General features: G+C 41.9%; 2 protein-coding genes across 5 annotated transcripts in view; one reads left to right on the top strand and one right to left on the bottom strand.

Annotated features, from left to right (window-relative positions):
* The first annotated feature begins 356 nt into the window (after window positions 1-356).
* LOC140389286 (ATP synthase subunit beta, mitochondrial-like) lies at window positions 357-15,707 on the top strand. The gene is made up of 10 exons (XM_072473468.1): window positions 357-480; window positions 4,225-4,407; window positions 4,991-5,165; window positions 12,002-12,123; window positions 12,600-12,784; window positions 13,719-13,877; window positions 13,991-14,113; window positions 14,260-14,472; window positions 15,029-15,230; window positions 15,366-15,707. The coding sequence occupies exons 1-10, from the start codon at window positions 375-377 to the stop codon at window positions 15,461-15,463; spliced, it is 1,566 nt and encodes a 521-aa protein (XP_072329569.1). The 5' UTR covers window positions 357-374; the 3' UTR covers window positions 15,464-15,707.
* A 2,543-nt stretch (window positions 15,708-18,250) lies between these two features.
* LOC140389294 (coiled-coil domain-containing protein 89) overlaps window positions 18,251-22,457 on the bottom strand; it is a 106,370-nt gene continuing 102,163 nt past the window's right edge. For all 4 annotated transcript variants that reach the window (XM_072473476.1, XM_072473478.1, XM_072473481.1 and 1 more), the window contains 2 exons: window positions 20,255-20,354; window positions 18,251-19,346 (listed from right to left, as the gene is read on the bottom strand). In XM_072473476.1, coding sequence (XP_072329577.1) covers window positions 19,260-19,346; window positions 20,255-20,354 — 187 coding nt within the window. In that variant the 3' untranslated portion in view covers window positions 18,251-19,259. The remainder of the gene's footprint in view (window positions 19,347-20,254; window positions 20,355-22,457) is intronic.

Genomic DNA, 22,457 nt, shown 5'->3' with positions numbered 1-22,457 from the left:
TCTGAATCAAAATTGAAACCAGCGTCCACTGAGTCCAGAACTGACAGGTCCTGTGGGTGGATTACCTCAACCATAAAATGGTTGCTTTGCTTTTAGACATGCTCACTCCTGTTTACAGTTTAATATCCTGCACGACATAAAAAGCGCGTTTTTTTAACGAGGTCCATGAGCAAATAACCAGCATGCAGCCCGTAGCCTGGTCGTATTATGGGAGATGTAGTTCGCTTTGCGACAGTCTCTATGAAGCTTTCTGTTAAACGGACTACATGCCCCCACAATGCAGTGCGCGCCTGTTGACATGCGCACTAGCGCCGCCATTGTCTATATATAAGACTGCAGCCGCCGGCTTGTCCTAGTCCACTTTACCGTTCGCCATGTTTGGGAGCTGTTGGAAGGTGCAGCCGGGGCGTGGTGCAGGCACTCCGGCCTGTGGTCAACCCATACCGCCTGTAACGGGCGCAGCCGGTGCACTCTATTCACGTAGGTATCCCGGATCGGCTGCTTGGCTTTAGTGTTCCGATGGCGCCGAGTTCCCCGTTGGCGCCGAAGTGGCGGAACAGCCAGGCGCAGGGCCTGCCAATGTCCTTATCCGACCCCCGCCCGCAGGCCTGAACCCCGGGGCCCCTTTTCTGTCTGGAGTCGCTTCGTTGAATTAATGAGCCGGGCTGGGGGAAGCAGCGTCGGCGTTCCGCTAATTTGGGAGCCGTGCTCACTTTGACCTTTATCGTCCTGGAGCCACAGGTCTGGGGCCTAGTGGCCTGCAGCTGCTCCTTCCCCTCCCGCATCCGCGGCTTTGGTGGGGGTGTGGGAGACATTTCCTGATCCAGCCGCCTCTTTTCCATTTACTTTGTTAAATCTCGCCTGTTTACATTTAATTTCTAACGTGGTTTTCGGCTTCTCCGATGTCCTTCAATTTCACCTTGACAGTTGATCACAGCGCTGCACAATCTTTGGCCCAGTTTCACAGCACAGTCGCACATTCGAGCTGCAGGCTACCTACCTGCAATGTTGTCCAAAAAGTTAATTAGCCCTTGTTTTGAGTGGCAGATTTGACAAATAAAAAGCGAATGACAGGCATCATTTCCTTGGTAGAATCTGTCTATTTGCACAGTGAATGCATGTGTCCTTCAGCCCTTTTTTAATGTTTTGGTGGGGGAAGAGAAGCTAAGCTACAGGCTGTAAGGGGTTTTGCATATTGTATGATGCTTCCTTGGCTATCTGATAAATTGTTTTAATGTCAAATAACGACTAAAAAAAAAATGGAAGTACGAGCAACATTGCCTGTACTCATTGGAGTTTAGAAGAATGCGAGGTGACCTTATTGAGACATTGGATTCTCAGAGGCTTGATGGGATAGCTACTGAGGATGTTTCCTCTTGTGGGAGAGGTTGGGACCAGAGGGCATAATCAAAGAGTAATGGGTGGCTGATTTTTCATAGGATTTGCAGTGCAGAAGGAGGCCATTCAGCCCATCGAGTCTGCACCGGCTCTTGAAAAGAGCACCCTACCCAAGATCCACACCTCCAACCCATCCCCATAACCCAGTAACCCCACCCAACATTAAGGGCAATTTTGGACACTAAGGGCAATTTAGAATGGCCAATCCACCTAACCTGCACATCTTTGGACTGGGAGGAAACCCAAGCACCCGGAGGAAACCCACGCGCACACGGGGAGGATGTGCAGACTCCGCACAGACAGTGACCCAAGCCGGAATCGAACCTGGGACCTTGGAGCTGTGAAGCAATTGTGCTATCCACAATACTACCGTGCTGCCCGTGAAGACATGAGGCATTTCTTCCGATGGTAGTGAATCTGGAATTCTTTGTCACGGAGGGCAGTAGAGGCTATGGTTAAGTATATTCAAGGCCATGCCAAATTAGTTTTTTAACCAGTAAGAGAATCAAGGATTATAGGGATAAAGTGGAGTTGAGGATTATAACCGATCAGTCATGGTCTGGTTGAATGGTGGAGCAGACTTGATGGGCTGAGTGGTGGTCTACTGCTACTCCTAATGGTCTTAATGTGTGGAGGGGGAGTGGTCCTCATTACCAACTTGGCTAATTGCTCCAGGAGAATAGGGCTCTGGGGATTGGGATTAATTTGGTAGCTGTATCAAGAGTCTGAATGGGTCTCCCTCGGTGGTATTTATCATTCTAAATTTGAAGTACTATACCTCTTGTAAGTGTTAGACAAAAACCTAGAATCTGCTTGATGTCTGAGGTTCCATGCCAGAATTCTAATTTGAAATGAAATGAAAATCGCTTATTGTCACAAGTAGGCTTCAAATGAAGTTACTGTGAAAAGCCCCTAGTCGCCACATTCGGCGCCTGTTCGGGGAGGCTGGTACGGGAATCGAACAGGGTCTGCTTTCAAAGCCAGCGATTTAGCCCTGTGCTAAACAGCCAAGAGAAGACTGCAAAGCTTCCACATGAACATTTGAGATCTTGGTTAAAGTGGTTACATGTGGCCAAAATCATGTAGCCTGACCCGGGGATAATAATGGTGTCTATTGGTTAGCACTGTCCTCAGTGTTTTAGACATTTGAACAACTAGAACCAGTGTATAAATGAGTTTATTTACTGGAGACTGCATAAAGAAGATTGCAACACAAATGGATCATTTATCTCAAAACCTGTTCCACCATTCAGTAAGAATATGGGTGATCTGTATCCTACTGTCAACAGTTGTTTTGGTTCTACATCCTTGATGCACTTCACTAAGAAAAATCAATCTCGCTTAAAATGAATTAAGGTAGCACCTTTTTTTTTTTGTGGGCAAGGTCCATTCCTAACATAATGGCCCATCTCAGATTAAGCACTCGTCTTCAATTCTTCCTACCCGTTTCAAAATCTTTAAAACAGCAAACAAATGATCCATCTTCCATAGAATGAAAGCCTTGTACTGTTACTCAAAATCTAGCCCTTGGAGCCCTGATAATGTTGTAAATCTGCACTCCAAAGGCCAATGTACCCTGTCTGAGGTAAAGTGCCCATAACTGTTCAGAGCTTCCGAAGTGGTCTAACTAGGGCTTTGTGCAACTGTAATAAAACAGCAGCTCCTTCATTTCCTAGCTATCTTCTTATAAAGGCTAATATTCAATGAGCCTCTAATTGCTTTTCCTGGCTACTACATTTTAGTAATCCATTTGCATGGACCCCATAAATCCCTTTGGACTGCCCCTGTTCACTATTTAGAAAACAAATACTGAATTATCTTCTTTGTCCAAAATAGGAGATCTTACATTGAAATCTGTCTGGCACTCGGTCTGTCATTTTATGCCCTTGACTACACATTGTCAATCTTATGAACAAATATAGTGAATAATTAAGGCCTTGGCATAGAATACAACTAGTAATTTTTCATATCCATAATCTCCTTTTTTACCACCTTGGATAGACCCCTGAAGCAGGCAACATTTTGCCTCCGATTTGGTTAAGTCTTGTATAGTGCCTTCTGGAAATTCACACAACTACATTCCCCGTCTACTGAAATTACTTCCTCAAAATTCAGTCATATTTGTTAGACGTGACCTACCTTTTACACACGCATTGGGTTGTGAATCAACTCCCAATTTTTCAAATCCTCTCATCTATTTCTACATTCCAGCTTGTGTGAACTCTTGATGCTTAAAATATTGCAATTGAAATCTCAAGATGCAATGCAAGGGTACTGATAGCCCTTCCAGTCCAAGTCCTGGACTGGAACTGAAATGTTGCTGCATATAAATTCAGTCAATTTCTAGTGGCAGATGCCTGGATGACAAAAATTGCTTTCAGTCTTCAGATGCCTGAATTAAATTTACAGTATTGCTTTGATGCTACTGCTTCATAGCTGGAATTGGGCACAATTGATCACAGGGAAGCTTTACTCCAGAGGCTGAGGTTGTCCTGTTAATAACTCTATTCCAAAGTAGATGGATTGTTTGTGGTGTGAAGGTATGTGCCGGCTAGTCATTCAATTCTGATTCTTTAATGCAATTTTAGCCATTCTAAAGTTCAGTTTGGAACTTTTGCAATTCATATGCATGCCATTTTTTTTATGTAGAAGCTAAACTGTTGCTCAAGCTTGTGTCAAATGTTCAAAATTAATATTTCATTATCTACTTTGCATATCCAGAAGATAGGCACTATTGAAATCTGAATGTTACTATTCATTACTATAGGACTAGACAGTTGAGGTTGGTTCAGACTATTAATCTGTATATTTAACTTTGCATTGTAGGGCGAAACTATGTCGCCAAAGCAAATCCTTCTGCCAAGGCAGGTGTGGCAAAAGGTCGAATTGTTGCAGTCATTGGTGCTGTTGTGGACGTTCAGTTTGATGAAGGGCTTCCTCCAATCCTGAATGCTCTGGATGTGACAGGTCGTGAGAGCAGGCTGGTCCTGGAGGTTGCCCAGCATCTTGGTGAGTGCAGTTTTATTTGACTTTATTTTCAGGTAGAATGCAATGATGAGACATCGTGGGTGGCATGGTAGCACAGTGGTTAGCACTGTTGCTTCACAGCACCAGGGTCCCAGGTTCGATTCCCAGCTTGGGTCACTGTCTGTGCTGAGTGCATGTTCTCACGGTGTCTGCGTGGGCTTCCTCTAACAAGTCCCGAAAGATTTGCTGTTAACTGAATTGGATATTCTGAATTCTCCCTCTGTGCACCCGAACAGGTAGCAGAATGTGGTGACTAAGGGCTTTTCACAGTAACTTCATTGTAAGCCTACAAATCTCTATTGTCACAAGTAGGCTTACATTAACACTGCAATGAAGTTATTGTGAAAAGCCCTGAGTCGCCACATTCGGGTACACCGAGGGAGAATTCCAAATGACCGAATAGCACGTCTTTCGGGACTTGTGGGAGGAAACTTGTGACAATTAAAAAATGACTTCTGTTCTTCTGAAATGTCTGAGGGCAAACTGCCATCTGCGAAAAATGTCATGAGTTAATATATACCTTTTCCTACAGTTGAGATTGACTGTAAAACTTAAACCTGTATAGGTGAAAGCACTGTACGTACAATTGCAATGGATGGTACTGAAGGGTTGGTCCGTGGGCAGGAAGTTCTGGACACTGGTGCTCCTATCAGGATTCCAGTTGGGCCAGAAACACTCGGCAGAATCATGAACGTCATTGGTGTGCCCATTGACGAGAGGGGACCAATCAACACCAAAGAGTAAGTGTTGTACTAATTAAAGTAATGTTTGCTTTATATAATTGTGTGATTGCAGTTTCAAAAGTACTTTTCTAGATCTAAGTACCAAGTATTAGCTATTCATATTTTCCCATTCTGTGGCCAGATAAATGGCTTTATTAGAAAACAAATATGGTATTCTCCAACAAATATGGTGTTCTCCAAAAACTATGTCAAAAAAGCCATTGACGCTAACCCCATAACTGCCATTAACTGCTCGTTGTGCATTTTCCTATCTCTGATCACTGGATATTTATTCAGAGGAGAAATGGAGGTTTTCTAATTCTATTCTAGCCATCTTGTACTCAACAAACTATTGGGATTGAAGGCAGACAAGTCCCCAGGGCCTGATGGCATACATTCTGGGTGTTAAAGGAAGTGGCAGTGGAGATGGTGGATCTGTTGGTTATAATATTCCAAAATTCCCTGGACAAAGGAAATATTCCATTGGATTGGAAAATTGCTAATATAACAACCTTATTCAAAAAGTGAGGGGGGCAGAATGTAGGAAATTACAGACCAGCTAGTTTAACATCTGTTTTTGGGAAATTGTTAGAATCCATTATTAAGGGAGTAATATCAGGACATTTGAAAAGTCGAAACGCAATCCATCAAAATGAGCGTGGTTTTATGAAGGGTAAATTATTCATGTTTGAATAATTTGAAAATGTAACCAGCAAAGTGGATAATGGGGATCCTGTTAGATGTAGTATATCTGGAATTCTGAATGTGTTTGATAAAGTGCCGCACAGAAGGTTAACACACCAGGTAGGATCACATGGGTTAGGGCTCATGAAATAAAATGAAAACTGCTTATTGTCACAAGTAGGCTTCAAATGAAGTTACTGTGAAAAGCCCCTAGTCGCCATATTCCGGCACCTGTTCGGGGAGGCTGGTACAGGAATTGAACCGTGCTGCTGGCCTGCCCTGGTCTGCTTTAAAAGCCAGTGATTTAGCCCTGTGCTAAACCAGCCCCTTTTTAAGATGGAAGACTTGGATGGAAGACTGGCCAGAAAAATTGGGATAAATGGGTCTTTTTCTGATTGGCAAGATGTAACTGGTGGGGCACTACAGGGTTCGGTCTTTGGGGCCCCAACCTGCAATCTATATTAATGACTTAGATACAGAGATAGAAGGTTCTATAGCCAAGTTTGCAGAAGACACTAAAATAGGTGGGACAGTAAGTTGCAATAAGGAAATAAGAACCTTACAAATGGATATAGATATGTTAGGAGAGTGGGCCAAAATGTGACAGATGGAGTTTAATGTGGATACGTGAGGTCATCCATTTTGATTGGAAAATGGAAAGACAACTTATTATTTAAATGTGGAAAGACTTTGGGGTGTTCTGATGCAGAGGGATCTTGGTGTCCTCGTGCATGAGTTGCAGAAAACTTGCATGCGGGTACAGCAGATAACAAAGCGAATGGAATGTTGCCATTTATAGCTAAGGAAGTGTTGCAACTGTACAAGGCATTGGTAAGACCTCACCGGAGGCACCTGGAGTATTGTGCACAGTTTTGGTCCCCTTATTTGAGGAAAGATGTAGTGGCTGTGGAGTCAGCTCAAAGGAGGTTCATTAGATTGATTCCAGAGATGAGTGTCTTATGAAGAGAGATTGAGCAGTTTAGGTCTATACTCTCGATAGAGTTTAGATGAATAAGGGGGGATCAAATTGAGGTATACAAGATGATAAACGGTATGGATAAAGTAGAGGTGGAAGGGATGCTTCCTCTTGAGGCTTTGTAGAATGAGAGGTCATAGTCTCAGGATAAGGAGTAGTAAATTTAAAACCGGGATGAGGAGAAACTGCTTTTCCCAGAGGGTCCTGAATCTCTGGAATTCCACTGTGGTGGATGCTGGTACAGTGAGTAAATTTAAGGAGGGGTTAGACATATTTTTAATTGTAATGGGTTGAAGGGTTATGGAAAACAGGCAGGAAGGTGGAGTTGAGGCCACGGTGAGATCAGCTATGATCGTAATGGAACAGTGGAGCAGGCTTGAGAAGCTAAATTGCCTGCTCCTCATTCTTGGGCTGGATTCTCTGTCGGCGGGATGCTGGCAGACCGGGGGTTTCCTGATGGCGTGGGGCTGCCCACAATGGGAAATCCCATTGACTAGCTGGCGTAACTGAGCATCCCGCCGGCAGGGTAAAACAGAAATGGGGCGGAGAATCCAGCCCCTGTTCGAAGAGCGAACTATGCTGTCCAATTCCACCTTCCAGCTCTTGGTCTGTAACCCTGTAGGTAACAGCACCTCAAGGACAAATCTGGTGTTCTTGATTAATAAAGGGGTTTCTTGATTAATAAGGGGTTGAGGATTTAAGGGGCGAAGGCAGGAGAATGGGAATGAGGAACATATCAGCCATGATCGAATGGCGGAGCAGACTCGATGGGCCAATTGGCCTAATTCTGCTCCTATGTCTTGCTTGATGTTGAATTACAGCATGTAATTTAAAGTTGAACATTGGGCATTCTAGGCTAGTTTCCTGTGTGTTGGTTTTATTGACTGGTTGAAGATTGTTGCACTGAGAATTTTGGCTGTGCCACTGAATAATGGAAGCGAACGTGAACATTTGAAATAAAGTTTTTATGTAATTGAACAAACAAATGCAATCTCAGAGTACTGGAATAATCAGCTTGTCATATCACCTTGATCTCCAGTTTAAATTTTAGATTTGTTAGCCTGCTGAAAACTGGTGTGGGTTCTTCAGATCAACTGAGCCAATGTATTTGACTGACATAAACTGTTCTACAGCAAGCCATTATATATTTGTAATGCGGCAGGAAATTTATAACATTAGGAGTAGCTGCTAAGAGAGACATGGTATGATACAAGTGCAATCTTGGATTACCCAATCTCTGAAAAAGAACGTGAAAGCCCCATGTTTTTAATTTGAAGATGGTCTGTTAGTTAATTTAGACATTCTGAATTCTCCCTCCCATGTACCCGTACAGGCGCTGGAATGTGGCGATTAGGGTCTTTTCACAGTAACTTCATTGCAGTGTTAATGTAAGCCTACTTGTGATAATAAAGATTATTATTTATTAAACAATCCAAATTCACAATTGCTTGGTTTTGGTAGGCCAATTCTTTGATTTCATTTCTGATCTAATGCTGTGCAGCACAGCATTTGTGTAATTTTGATTTATGTGCACATTTCTTGAGGAAATGTGTGGACTTAACCAGATACCTTATTTTCCTCTCTCTAAATATCTAGCGACTAGTTTAAGTTTTTTTTCTAGTGGCTGCAGTTAGATTGCCATTCTGCATCAATACCAAGGGTTGTGTAATTTGAGGTGGAATCTTGTTCTGACTCCAAATGCACGAATATCAAGTTATGTTGCAGCCATTTCCATGCAGCTGTTCCGAAACCAGGTCTGAAAATTGCTCATGGTTCTCTTGGATGACCTGTGCTTTAAAACCGTATTGAGCAAACAGACTTGTGTGGGAGGAAAGTATACATGTGTACAAAATGAATCTGGCTGACGCGTGCAAGCCACAACTTGCAGTACAATTCTCATGTGGTGACTGTGATTTGTGCAACGGCTACACACAATTGAGAATAAGAAATGAAAAGTCTGCCAACCCATAGTGCAAAGACAAAGCTACGTACAGCAGTTTTAATATTATTTTGGTAACATGGAGATAAGGCAGGTCAGCTCCGGAAGGAGGCAGCGGTAAGGGAAATTGTTCAGGTGAGGGTTAGGGCAGGGAAGTTGGTGGTGGCTCCGGATCTGATTAACAAGGTTTTTGAGGAATTTTGAAGTTGTACAGGTCAGAGCCACCTTTGGGTGGGTGGGGGGGGGAGACCGTGAGATGCAGGAATTTCTAGATGGGTTGGAGTACCCGAGGTTAGGGGGAGGGGGACAGGGCTACATTAGAAGGGGCGACAGTAGAGCAGGAGATAAAGGATGTGATTGGGAGGATGCAGTCGGGTAAGGTGGCAGCCGGATGGGTTTCTGGTGGAATATTATAAAAAATTCAAGATTAAACTGGCACCCCTGATGGTGGGGATGTTTGAAGAGGCGATAGGGAATGGTGTGTTGCCACAAACTTTGCGGCAGGCATTGATTTCCCTGTTGCTAAAAAAAGATAAGGATCCGACGGAGTGTGGGTCGTATAAGCCCATATCACTTCCGAATGTGGACGCAAAGGTATTGGCGAAAGTACTGGCGGGTAGGCTGGAGGAGTGCCTCCCGAAGGTGATAGGTGAAGATCAGATGGGGTTCATGAGAGGGAGGCAGCTCTTTTCAAACGTTAGAAGGGTATTGAATGTCGTTATGGCACTGGCAGAGGGGAAGGAAACAGAGGTGGTTGTGACATTGGACGCTGAGAAGGCGTTTGACCGGGTAGAATGGGGGTACTTGATGGCAGTTGTGGTGCAGTTTGGGATTGGACCAAGATTTGTGATTGGGTAAAGCTACTATATAAGCAGCCAAGGGCGGGTATCCGCACAAACAACATCAACTCAAGATACTTTTCTCTCCTCTGGGACTAGGCAGGGATGTCCTATGTCCCCCCCCCCCGCCGTGTTTGCACTCGCGATTGAGCCATTGGCCATCGCATTAAGAAGTTCAGGGGTATGGAAAGGAACAGTGTGTGGGGGGGGGGGGGGGGGGGTAGAGCATAGGGTGTCCTTGTATGCCGATGACTTGCTGTTATGTGTCGGAACCGAGTGTGTTGATACGGGGAATATTGGAGCTGCTTCGAGTGCTTGGGTCTTTCTTGAGGTACAAACTAAATCTAGATGAGTGAGTATTTAGTGGTGTCTCAGCCGGGGGTGGGGGGGCTGCCATTCCGTAGGGCAGGGACACACTTTAGGCACCTGGGGGTGCAGGTTGCCTGGGAGTGGGGGGGGCTCTGCAGGTACAACATTTCTATTTTGTTGGGGAGAGTGAAAGCTGATCTGGCAAGGTTGGTGGTCTCCCCCTGTTACTGGCAGATCGGGTACAGGCGGTTAAAATGAACATGTTGCCGCGATTCCGGTTTATTTTTCACTGCCTGCCGATTTTCCTGCCAAGTGATTTGTTCAGCGAGATTGAGGGAAGGATTACTTCGTTCATATGGGGAGGGAAGGTGGCCAGATTTAGAAAGGTGCAGCTACAGAGGGGAAGGTAGGCAGGCGGTTTGGGTCGTCTGAACCTGATGTATTACTACTGGGCGGCGAATGTGGAGAAGGTGCGGAGCTCGGTCAGAGGGTTTGATTCCCAGTGGATCAGAATGGAGGAGAGTTTGTGCAGGGGGTCGGGATTGAAAGCACTAGCAACAGCGCCGCTCCTGATAGCCCCGGGGAAATACTTGGGAGTCTGGTAATAATAGCTTCATTGAGAATTTGGAGGCAGTTTTCGGGTTGGGCGCAGGGTGAAGGGAAATGCCGATTCGGGGGAACCACATATTTGAGCCAGGGAGGTGGGATGGGAATTTTTGGAAATGGGAGGAGAAGGGGTTTAAGACACTAAAAGATTTGTTTCTTGGGGGTTGGTTTGCAGGATTGAAGGAGTTGGAAGTGAAGTATGGGCTGGAGCAGGGGGAAATGTTTAGATACATGCAGGTTCGAGATTTTGCCAGAAAGGAGATACAGCTTCCTGGTGGAGCCGGCCTCCACATTGCTGGAGGAGGTGCTGGCGACAAGGGGACTGGAGAAGGGGGTAGTGTCAGTGGTTTACGGAGCTATTTTGGAAGAGGAGAAGGCACCACTGGAAGGGATCAAAGCAAAGTGGGAGGAAGAGTTGGGAGAGGATATGGAGGAGGTGCTCTGGTGTCAGGTGCTCTGGAGAGTGAATGCCTCCACCTTGTGCACGAGGTTGGGGCTGATGCAGCTGCAGGTGGTATACAGAGCACACCTCACGAGGGTGAGAATGAGCCGATTCTTTGAAGGAGTAGAAAATGTGTGAGAACGTTGCGGGGGCCCCCCCCCCCGCTAATCACGTTCATATGTTTTGGTCCTGTCCAAAGCTAGAATTACTGCAAGGAGGTTTTTTGGGTAATTTCTAAAGTGGTGCACGTGAAACTGGACCAGGGCCCCTGGAGGCCATATTCGGGGTGTCGGACCAGCCAGGGTTGGAAACGGGTGCGGAGGCAGGTGTTGTAGCCTTTGCTTCGTTGATCGCCCAAAGGCGGATCCTGATAGATTGGAGAGCAACTTCTCCACCCCGTGCCCTGGCGTGGTGGGGGGACCTGTTGGAATTCTTGACTCTTGAGAGAAGGTTAAGTTTGAACTGAGGGGAAGGATGGAGGGGTCCTACAATTCATGGGCATACTCATTATGCACTTTCAAGAACTGGATAGCATCGAACATTAGTTGGGGCGTGTGGGTGGGAGGGTTTGGGGGGAGGGGGGCTGTGTGTGTTAATGGCGGCTATGGGTGATCCCTTTTTGTCATTTGTTTGTGAGAACATGCGGGCTACTGTTTTGGGTTTGGTGGGAGGATGGGATCGTTGTTATTGATATGGGGATTGACATATTTGTTACTGATTATTGTTTATTGTTGGTGGGTGTAAATTTGGGAGAAAATGTAAAAGGAGAATAACAATATTTTAGAAAATAATAATAAAAATTATTATTTTGGTCCAGTTTCTAGTCATGATTCCTCACCAGTAGTTGACTCTAAACTGAAATCTAGATCTGGAATATAAATGCCAAAACCATTGTCTAAGAAAATTGTAACTAGAAATACAACAGAACTGGAACAAATTTTAAATTGGATTGATCAAGTTAATTATGACAACTTTGGGTGAATCCTTGGTTGCTTTCTGCTCACCTGGTTTGTCATGATTTATCTGCTGTTTTTGCATGTGATTTCATTCACACCTTAGATATGCTGCAATTCATGCTGAAGCTCCTGAATTTGTGGAGATGAGTGTTGAACAAGAGATCTTGGTGACTGGCATCAAAGTTGTAGATTTGTTGGCTCCTTATGCCAAGGGTGGCAAAATTGGTAAGTATGACGGGAAATAAACTTGATTTAGTTTGAGTTAAATATTTATTGGTCAGTATGTTGCCACTTTGTTTATAAAACCATTTTTCGAATACAAACATTTCCCAAATACAATGGGGGGGTTGATGGGGCAAGGAGTGAATGGAATTGCACACCTGTGTCGCTGAAGCAAGTGCATGGTGTAAGATTATTGCCTTTAATGCAGGTTGACTGTAAAGCCTCTTGCCCAAACCATGTGTAAATTAAAGCTGTGGCTTATTTGAAGTTATTCAGCTTTGCTGTATGTAATGACAAATGCAGTTGGAAAGTATTTATCAAACATGAGGATTTCTGAACTGGCTATTTAGATTTGAATCTTTGTTTTGCATTGGATTGGAGTGAAATTTAATTTAAAAAGAGCAGTCCCAACCAAGGCAAATTTCTCAGGCTTGCATTTTGATACAAATCAAGCTAAAGCTTCCTGCTTGTCTGTTTAGGTCTCTTTGGTGGTGCTGGTGTCGGTAAGACCGTACTTATCATGGAACTTATTAACAATGTTGCCAAGGCCCATGGTGGCTATTCTGTGTTTGCTGGAGTAGGAGAGCGCACTCGTGAGGGCAATGATTTATACCATGAAATGATTGAATCTGGTGTCATCAATCTGAAAGATGCAACCTCCAAGGTAAAGTGTTGAATATTGTATAGTTTTTTGTCAACAAGAATGGTGAAAATGTACATAGAAGTACTTTTACACTCTTCTGGACTCCATTTAGTTCAACAATTTTGGTCATAACTTCAACCCTGATTTTTTTGTATGGTAGTGGTTGTTTGTTTAATTATTATTAAAGGTGGCAATACAGGTTGAGAGTGGTTCATGAAGCGTACAGGATCCTGAGCTTTATAAATATGCTGCTAGAATACAAAAAGTGAAGTTATTATCAACCTGTTTAAAACACTGGTTTGACTTCAACTGGAGTATTGCATCTAGTTCTGGGCATTGTGTTATAAGAACATGAAAGTGTTAAGAGAGGGCTCGGAAAGATTCAAAAAATGGTTCCAGGTATGAGCGAGAAGCTGGGACTGTTCTCCTTTGAGTACAGAAGGCTGAGAAAATAATTGATACAGAGGGCTTTGAACAGTAGATGAGGGTAAACTGCTTCCATTGGCAAAGATTGGCACAGATTTAAGATTGGAAAAAAAATCCCATTGGAAAGGGAATTAGATAATTATCTGAAAAGGCTGTGATCATTGCTTTTTTAGGTATTTAAATAGTGATGTAAACAGCAAAAACATCTGCTATCTTATTGAGTCCAAAACGAGGTGCACTAAATATGAAATGGTGTATAAATCCAGTGTAGAATTCAGAACTACCCATGTGGTGTGGTTGACGTGAATGGCTTAATATATTTAAGGAGAAAACTAGATAAATACATGAGGAAGATGGGAATAGATTTGTGTGCGCATGTGGTGGTTGATTGGAACAAGGGCCTTTTCCTGTACTGTGTAATTCTGTATCAATGTGTATTAATGACGTGTACTTTTTGTGGTTCTGAATGTTTTGCTGCATGGTGTAGGTATAAGCAACTATGCCTTCTGATTTCATTTTAATCTCCTAGGTAGCCCTGGTATATGGTCAGATGAATGAGCCACCTGGTGCCCGTGCTAGAGTGGCACTGACTGGATTAACTGTTGCTGAATACTTCCGTGATCAAGAAGGACAAGATGTGTTGCTGTTCATTGACAACATTTTTAGGTTCACACAGGCTGGTTCAGAGGTAAACTTGTTTTTCTTTAGGTTGGCGGTACATTAAGTATGACAGTAGCTTCATAAAACTTGTAATATTTTGGACAAATTGTGTACCATTCTCCTATAATCTTTCCCTTTTAGGTATCTGCTCTGCTTGGGCGTATTCCTTCTGCAGTAGGTTATCAGCCAACCCTGGCCACTGACATGGGTACCATGCAAGAGCGAATCACCACCACAAAGAAAGGATCAATTACATCTGTACAGGTAACTAAACTAATATTTGATTTTTTTCAACTTAATTGCCCAATTATAATGCAATATTGACTTTATTAAGCAGTGATTAAGCACTAAATCTTTAGATGGTTTTGCACAGACCTATACCTTGTACTGAGGGAATTCATTTATTTCAGGCTATATATGTGCCAGCTGATGATTTGACTGATCCTGCACCTGCTACTACCTTTGCCCACTTGGATGCCACAACTGTACTGTCACGTGCAATTGCTGAATTGGGTATATATCCAGCTGTAGACCCGCTGGATTCTACTTCGCGTATTATGGACCCCAACATTGTTGGGCAGGAACACTATGACATTGCTCGTGGTGTACAGAAGATCCTACAGGTTTGTATGGATTTAACTTTTATATTAAGGTATTATCCTTTCCATTTGTGTCTGCTTCATTGTAAAAAATAACTATTAAACAATATAGCTAACATCTGATCCAGAATCTTTCCTTTCCCTCCAAGTATCTCAGTAAACTTTCTTGAATTGTAGCTTTAAATACATAATTTGAATTACCTCGTAATAACTTGAATGTTTTTGCATTGGCACAAGGTTAGCTGAAAGTTGAACCATTGACTGCATCTGAATTGACTGGTTCAACATTTGTCACTTAATCACCGAAGCTATTTACTGTTCATCTTCTGTTCAGAATTTTCTACCATTTATAGAAAATAAAAATAAGCCAGCCTGCAGTAACTTTCTCTCATACTGAGTCTGCTAGGTTTTTCAGCTGACTTTTCTTGCTATAAAGATAAAGGACTTGTACTGAAGAGCCTTTAGACTGTTTCCATCTGAATTCTTTGACACTTCAACCCAGCTAATTTAGTTATAATATATGCTCCTATTCCATATGTATGACTAAAAATGGTTGAATTGTTTTTCTTTTGTTCTTTAGGATTACAAGTCTTTGCAGGATATCATTGCCATCCTGGGTATGGATGAATTGTCAGAAGAAGACAGACTGACTGTGGCTCGTGCTCGTAAGATCCAACGTTTTCTCTCCCAGCCTTTCCAGGTTGCTGAGGTGTTCACTGGTCATCTTGGAAAGCTGGTGCCTCTCAAGGAGACCATCAAAGGATTTCAGATGATCCTTCAAGGCAAGTTATCGTAACTCTTTTCCCCCTTTTTGTATGCTTTTTAAATGTATTTTCAGGTTGTCAAATAGTTAAAGGCTATACTAAATACATTGTAGCTATTTGCTTTTTCTCACTATTTCACCTTTTTTCCTGTAGGTGAATATGATCACTTGCCTGAGCAGTCCTTCTACATGGTTGGTGCTATTGAAGAAGCCGTTGCTAAGGCTCAGAAGTTGGCTGAAGAGCACTCTTAACAACATTCGTAATGTAACTTGTATGAAATAACTTCAGATGTATTGTCTTCATGACAAGATCAAAATGCTATTTAATGTTTCTACGTCAGAAAGTGAAAAATAAAAATTCTGTCTGATTCTAGAATGCTGTCTGATTCTAGAATGCAAAACATGTTCTGGAGAAATTGTCAGTGACCAATGTGGCACATTTGTACAACTGCATCACATAACAATAAATTTGACAACCGGTGTTAAATTCAATAAACGTGAATTTTATTCTTACAAGGAGTGGATCGCTTTAAACAAGTATTGCCAAATACATACATTTAGTAGGTAGTTGATTTATAGTCTCACTTGAGTTGGGCCATACAAGTTCAGAGCTCTAAACTTGAAGAAAATATGTTCTATGTAATTGGTCAGAGGATATTTTTAAGAAATATGTTGAGGGATTGGCTGAGGAATGCCAGTTTTGGGCCTAGAAAATCAGAGAATCGTAGAATTTACAGTGCAGAAGGAGGCCATTTGGTCCATCGTGTCTGCACTGGCTCTTGAAAGAGCACCTTAAAGCCCACCCTCTCCCTGTAACCCAGCCACCCTACCCTAACCGTAGGACAATTTTTGCATGGCCAATCCACCTAACCTGCACATCTTTGGACTGTGGGAGGAAACCCACAGACACTGGGAGAACATGCAGACAGTGCCCCAAGCAGAGAATCAAACCTGGGACCCTGGAGCTGTGAAGCCACTCTGCAACCGTGCCACCCTGAAGACATGGATGTTAATGGTGAAATGATTTTAAAATTGGGTTCTCAAGAGGCCAAAATTAGGTGTACAGAGGTCAGGATTAGAACTTGTAAACGTGACAGGACCAGGGAGGGATTCAAAAATATTTTAAAGTCAGTGTAATTCAGCAAACAGGTGAATGGGAGTTGTTTATGATATGAGCTCCAGTTTGAGGATTGGTATAATATTGTAATAGCACAGGTCAAGGGCAAACCAGCAGGCAAGGGGTTAAAGTCACCCACATTGGAAATGATTTAATCCTGTGTATTTGAATATGAAAAGGAAAACACAGGAGGCCCCAGTAAGTCCCAAGGGATCCATTATCCAACACATTCGCACCTCTTTTCTAGAAGTTAAATATATTAAGCATAAACCCATGAGATTGTAAGGAAACATCGTATTCTTTAATCGTTTTCCCATTACGGGGACCAGAAAATATGCATACTGATCACTTTGTATTCTGAATGATTCAGTGACGTCAATACCTGTTTGTGACTCCGAAGAACTTTAAATATATATGCATGTAATTCTGAGGACAGGCAGAGCTGACTTTTGCAAGCAACAGATAGTTGCAGAATCTATCCTGTGTGCACACACTTTTTCCGAATTAAACAAAGTTTTACCAACACCACACGGTCAAGAACAGACTTTGAGATTTTTCTTCCCTCCAATATTGTTCAATTACATTGTTGCCCAGAGATGGTACAGAACAAAATGCCAGCATATTGCATCTTGAGTATTTTAAAATGCAGTTCATGGTGTCTTTGAGAAAATGACCTGCAGTCCCATTGTATTAATGTTGAATGAAGTTAGTTAAGTCCACATGCAGTATCAAATGCATATGGACGAGCAAAGCCTATGGATAGAATATATTTGCCACATAAATCTTCAAATACAACTAGCATAGGGTATTACCTGGAATAAAACTTTTTAGAACTCCATGCAAGACCTTGCTTGAGGCTATGATCTTGGTTTGGTACCCTCGCCCTCCATATCAATGGTGTTCTCTTCATACCGACTACCAACTAGTCATCGGGCATCACCTGTCCGTGTTTGCTGAACTACATTGTCAAAGTTGTGATTTTTAAGATTTATCAATTTTCAAATCCCTCCACGGTCTTTCCCCTTGCCATTTTGCCCCAACTGCATCTTCCAGCTGGTATTACTGCGCAGTGATAAAAAATAATGTGATTTACCCACTCCAGTGAACAATGCTACCACTTCGGCTGACTTGAGGGAACACATGAGACTCTACCTCAAAACCGAAACTTTCCTGGTTCTGCACTGAACGGTATCTACCTTCTGAGGCAATAGCAGAGGCTTGATATCTAAAGGTTACTTTAGTGCCATTTTTCCTGTGCACAGCACTTGGCAAATGCTCAGCTCCAGGTGCTAGACAGGAAATCCACTTCCAGTATGTTGCCACTAGATTTCTGGGCTTTTCCAAGTAGGTAGACCTAGGTCTGGCATAAGGTGCAAGCCTAGTTGCTGGGGAATTAAATAGGAGGGGTTGTTCACAGCCCTTCTACATATTTCCCCCTTTTATTACCGGATTGGAGAGTTTGATGAGTCACATGGTGAACGCTGAAGAGAACAATAATAAATTGGAAGGCCCTGAGGCTGTTGGGGTATGAAAAATTTGCTGTTGCATCTCTTACCATGAAAAAGATTAAGATGTTGAAATTCATCTTGGGCGAAGGAATAAAATAATACTAAGATTTTCCAAGTGCTGTGCTACTGTGAGATTGGCTGCTCACCCATTTATACACTGACTGATATTTAATTCCATTGTAATCACTGGAGCTAAATAATGCCTCAACTGTGTTCACTATATTAGCATTCTGGTTAATTGGAGAAAAAGATTAGTAGATCAGTAAAGCTAAAATCAAGTGCCCCTGTTATATCAGATCAACTCAATGCAAAAGTTTTTTCTAGAAAGGTTTGTGAAAAAGATCTATTTTCCAGTTTAAGAAAAATAAACGGGATGGTTTATGGATTGCAGATAAAACACAGGCACAGTGTGAATTCATACCAAATCGTTTGTATTAGAGATATTTTTATATACAATTGGAATCTCACTCTGAAACTGCAGATACATGGCATAACAAAAATCCTGTCCCAAAACAGCATAATTTAAAATAAAAACAATTGTGATGTTTGCTTTCCAATCAAAAGAATCTACAATAAAAACGCAAATATATTTCACACATCTAAACGAGAAAGCTTGCTTTCCAACTGAAAATGTTTACACTTGCTGCATAATATTAGTCTAGTAGCATAATAGCCATTTTCTGAATTTTTTATTTTTGCTCACAGGTTTGTTTTAAATTTTGTTGATGGCTTTCTGATCTTGGAATGTATTTTTCATGTTTAGTTTTCCGGTTGTTTTATGAATGGTTTTCTTCAGTAAAAAACTAAGGGAAACCAGATTAAGATTGGTATGGGCGGTACGGTAGCACAGTGGGTAGCACTGTTGCTTCACAGCTCCAGGGTCCCAGGTTCAATTCCTGCTTGGGTCAATGTCTGTGTGGAGTCCCAGACCCGTGCACATTTCGCGCCGGGATGGGAGGCTGGAGCGGCGTGAACCGCTCCAGCGATGGCGTTTCCGACGGTGTGGACTCTGCCGCTGAATGGGAGAATCCCGTCCCCTGTGTCTGCGTGGGTTTCTGCCGAGTGCTCCGGTTTTCTCCCACAAACCCCAAAAGACGTGCTGTTGGGTGAATTGGATATTCTGAATTCTCCCTCTGTGTACCCGAACAGGCGCCGAAATGTGGCGACTAGGGTCTTTTCACAGTAACTTCATTGCAGTGTTAATGTAAGCCTACTTGTGACAATAAGATTATTATTATAAGTGCAAGGAAAACAAGCTTATGACAAAACTGATTTCACCTGTTATGGATAACGATTACATGGGCAAGATAAACTATTTCAAAAGTAGTTAATTAAAATGTGCTTTTATTTGAAACTGAGTATAGAGGGTCAATTTTGTGCATAATCCAAAGTAAGCAAAATGCACTGATGGTTAAATTTGGCATTAGTCAATCAGATGACGTAGTTTGGCATTCAATTCCTTCTCTTTTGTTAGCAGGTCATTGCTGTGCTTTTTGAAAGCTTCAAATTCCTATAATGAAAAAAAGAGGTTAGCAAATAACAATTTTCGAGTAATTCTGTAATAGGCTGCTTACATTCAGACTACAGTAAGGAGCAGCATGGATGGTTTCGCAGTTTGTCATGAAAATTTGTATACCATACAGGGAAATATTTTAATATCCAGTAAATCTAGAGTTCTTTCTTCATTCCAGATTTCTACACATTCACACCTACAGCCTGGTTTTGTCATTCCGTAACCAAAATTGTGTTCCTGCAATGAATTTATGAGACCACAATTCAGTACATGTAGCTTTAACTTGCATCTGTCTATTTAACTTCACCCATAGCACATAGTATAGACGTTCTGATTTTCTAAACTGGGTGCAGTAGATACTGTGTTGTCTAATCTGTTACTACTCATTACTGATTTAGGCCTGAGATAGAACAGAAGTGCACACAATGGCTGAGGCTGGCAAAAATATCTAAGGGATGAGTCAACCGCCTTGCAAATCTCTGGCTAAAGGTTTTCCTGCCTCCTAGGAACGAGAAGGGATAGCTGAATGGAGGGACTATATTATACAGGGTGGTATTACTTGCATTTTAAATTAACATTCAAATCCCTTAATATGATTTACAGGTTGGGCGTTAAACTAGAAATGAAAGACAGACAAATTTCTGTTGTAAAATAGTAGGTTGGTTACTCTTGTGTACCACTTAATGATTTGTCTAAGTGGTATTCATACATCTCTGAGCAGGAAATCCACTTCTTTCAAGAAGAATATATATATATTTTTTTAAAAATATATTTTTATTGGCATTTTCAATTTTAACAGTATAACAGTTTGATGTATAAGACACATGGTATTTACAATATGTGATAGCACAAGTAACAAAAATAAGAGGAAGAGCGATCAGATTTATAGCCAGAGTTTACTTTACCCGTTCCATGTCAGCATAAACCTGTTGAGATTTGTGATACTGTTGCTGTAACTCCTTGACTTTGACATTTGCATTTACCGCTGCAGTTTCATTTTGAAACCTGAAATATAAAGCACCTGGTGAACTAAATGTGTAACAGAAATACAACTATTTCTACACAAACAAACTAATAGCAATGTTTAAAGGAATGCCTCATAATAAGGCTCAACAACAGCTTTATGTACAAGCAATTGTATGATGGATGAGTAACTGCTACTGAAGTAATTGCATGCCACTTTCTATGCTTAACACATTTTAATTTTACTTTGAAGGTAAAACTTTTCTATTTTCTCCTAATTCCGTATTGACCAGGTTTTATAGCATCTTTAGACAAGGAGTGGACATAACCTCCCAAGTCTTTGACTGGTTATGGAACTTAATCAGCTTGTGAGAATTGTATAATTGGGGATGAGATTCAGCGAATACGCATTCTGAAAATTATATACATTCATAACTATGTTTAAATGTTAGTAATTGCATGCACCGTCATTAACCTCCTCTAGTTTCTTATTTTGTTCAAAGCAAATGGGAATGAGGGCACGACAGTATAATAGCTTCATGCTAAAAATATTAACATTTAAAAATCTTAAGTTAATACATTGTTGGACCTCACAATAAATAGGTTCGCTTTTCCAGTTCGTTGCTTTACTTTTCACATCTTTGCTTTTTCTCTTGATCTTAATTTTTGAAGTAGTTGAACCTCCTTCAGTTTATTCCAAAGTTTGAAAATTATTTGATAATTATTTAAATCGACTTCTTGAGATATGTCAGAAAAGATGGAATGTGTGACAATCTCTGAAAGAATGTGGGTGCATAGGTTAACGATTGTAATCTTCCAGCAATTTGTAGACTGTAGTCAGTCAAGTGGTACTGTTCAAATTGAATACTTCCTCCAAGACATTTAATATAAATCAACTGTTTTTGGACGAATGCAAAAGCAAAATTATGCAGATGCTGGTAATAAGAGAAATAAAATTGAAAATTTTGGAAATATCAGCAGGTCAGATAATCTGCGGAAAGGGAAATAGATTGAGGGAAAGATCCAGATCGCGTCAGGTGGAGCGAATCGGGTAACGTGCAATCAGCCTGGCACCCCACGCAGAATCCCATTATACAGTCGCTGAAGTAAGCATGCAGGTGAAGAAGACAAATGGTGTGTTGGCCTTCATAGCGAGAGGATTCAAACAGGAGTAGGGATGTCTTGCTGCAGTTATACAGGGCCTTGGTAAGACCACACCTGGAATATTGTGTGCAGCTTTGGTCTCCTTATCTGAAGGAGGATGTTCAGCCTAAGTTTACCAGACTGATTCCTGGGATGGCGGGACTGATTTATGAGGAGAGATTGAGTCGGTTAGGATTATGGACATGGAGTGTTGAAGAATGGGGGATCTCATAGAAACCTATAAAATTCCAAAAGGACCAGACAGAGTAGATTCAGGAAAGATGTTTTTGATGGATGGCGGGGAGTCCAGAACCAGGGGTCACAGTCTGAGGATATGGGGTAAACCATTCAGGAGTGAGACGAGGAGAAATCTCTTCACCCAGAGAGTGGCGAGCCTGTGGAATTCACTACCACGGAAAGCAGTTGAGGCCAAAACATTGTATGTTTTCAAGCAGTTAGATAAAGCTCTTGGGGCTAAAGGGATCAAAGGATATGGGGGGGGGGGGGGGGAAGGGAAAAAGCAGGAACAGTTTACTGAGTTGGGCAATCAGCCATGATCAGAATGAATGGCAGAGCAGGTTCAAAGGGCCAAAACTGTTTGCAGTGGCAGAAAGATGGGTAGGCAGAGGACATAGATTGAAATTAATTGATGAAAGAGACAGAAACAGCATTAGGGGGTAAATACTATGCATTGACTTGTTATGATCTGTAAAGGCCTGGCTGAAATAGTAGTGGAAGTAGATTCAACTATCACTTGCAAAACGCAATTGAATAAACACTTGAATGGCTTTGAGATAAAATAGAGGGTGTAGAACTAATTGGATAGACCTTTCAAAGAGGTGCAGCTAAAATGGACCAAATGGCCTTTTATTCTGTATCATCCTTTAGATGATCTATCATCAATTTTCTCTGAACCATGTCCCTTCCACACAAAATATTAAGGATCACCATCGTTGCATGGACTAATACTGCTTCTTGTTGCAAGAAGTAACCGCAATGTAT

The sequence above is a fragment of the Scyliorhinus torazame genome, chromosome 2 (genome assembly GCF_047496885.1).
Source record: "Scyliorhinus torazame isolate Kashiwa2021f chromosome 2, sScyTor2.1, whole genome shotgun sequence".
NCBI classification, from domain to species: Eukaryota; Metazoa; Chordata; class Chondrichthyes; order Carcharhiniformes; family Scyliorhinidae; genus Scyliorhinus; species Scyliorhinus torazame.
This window is presented reverse-complemented; position numbering and strand designations above follow the sequence as displayed.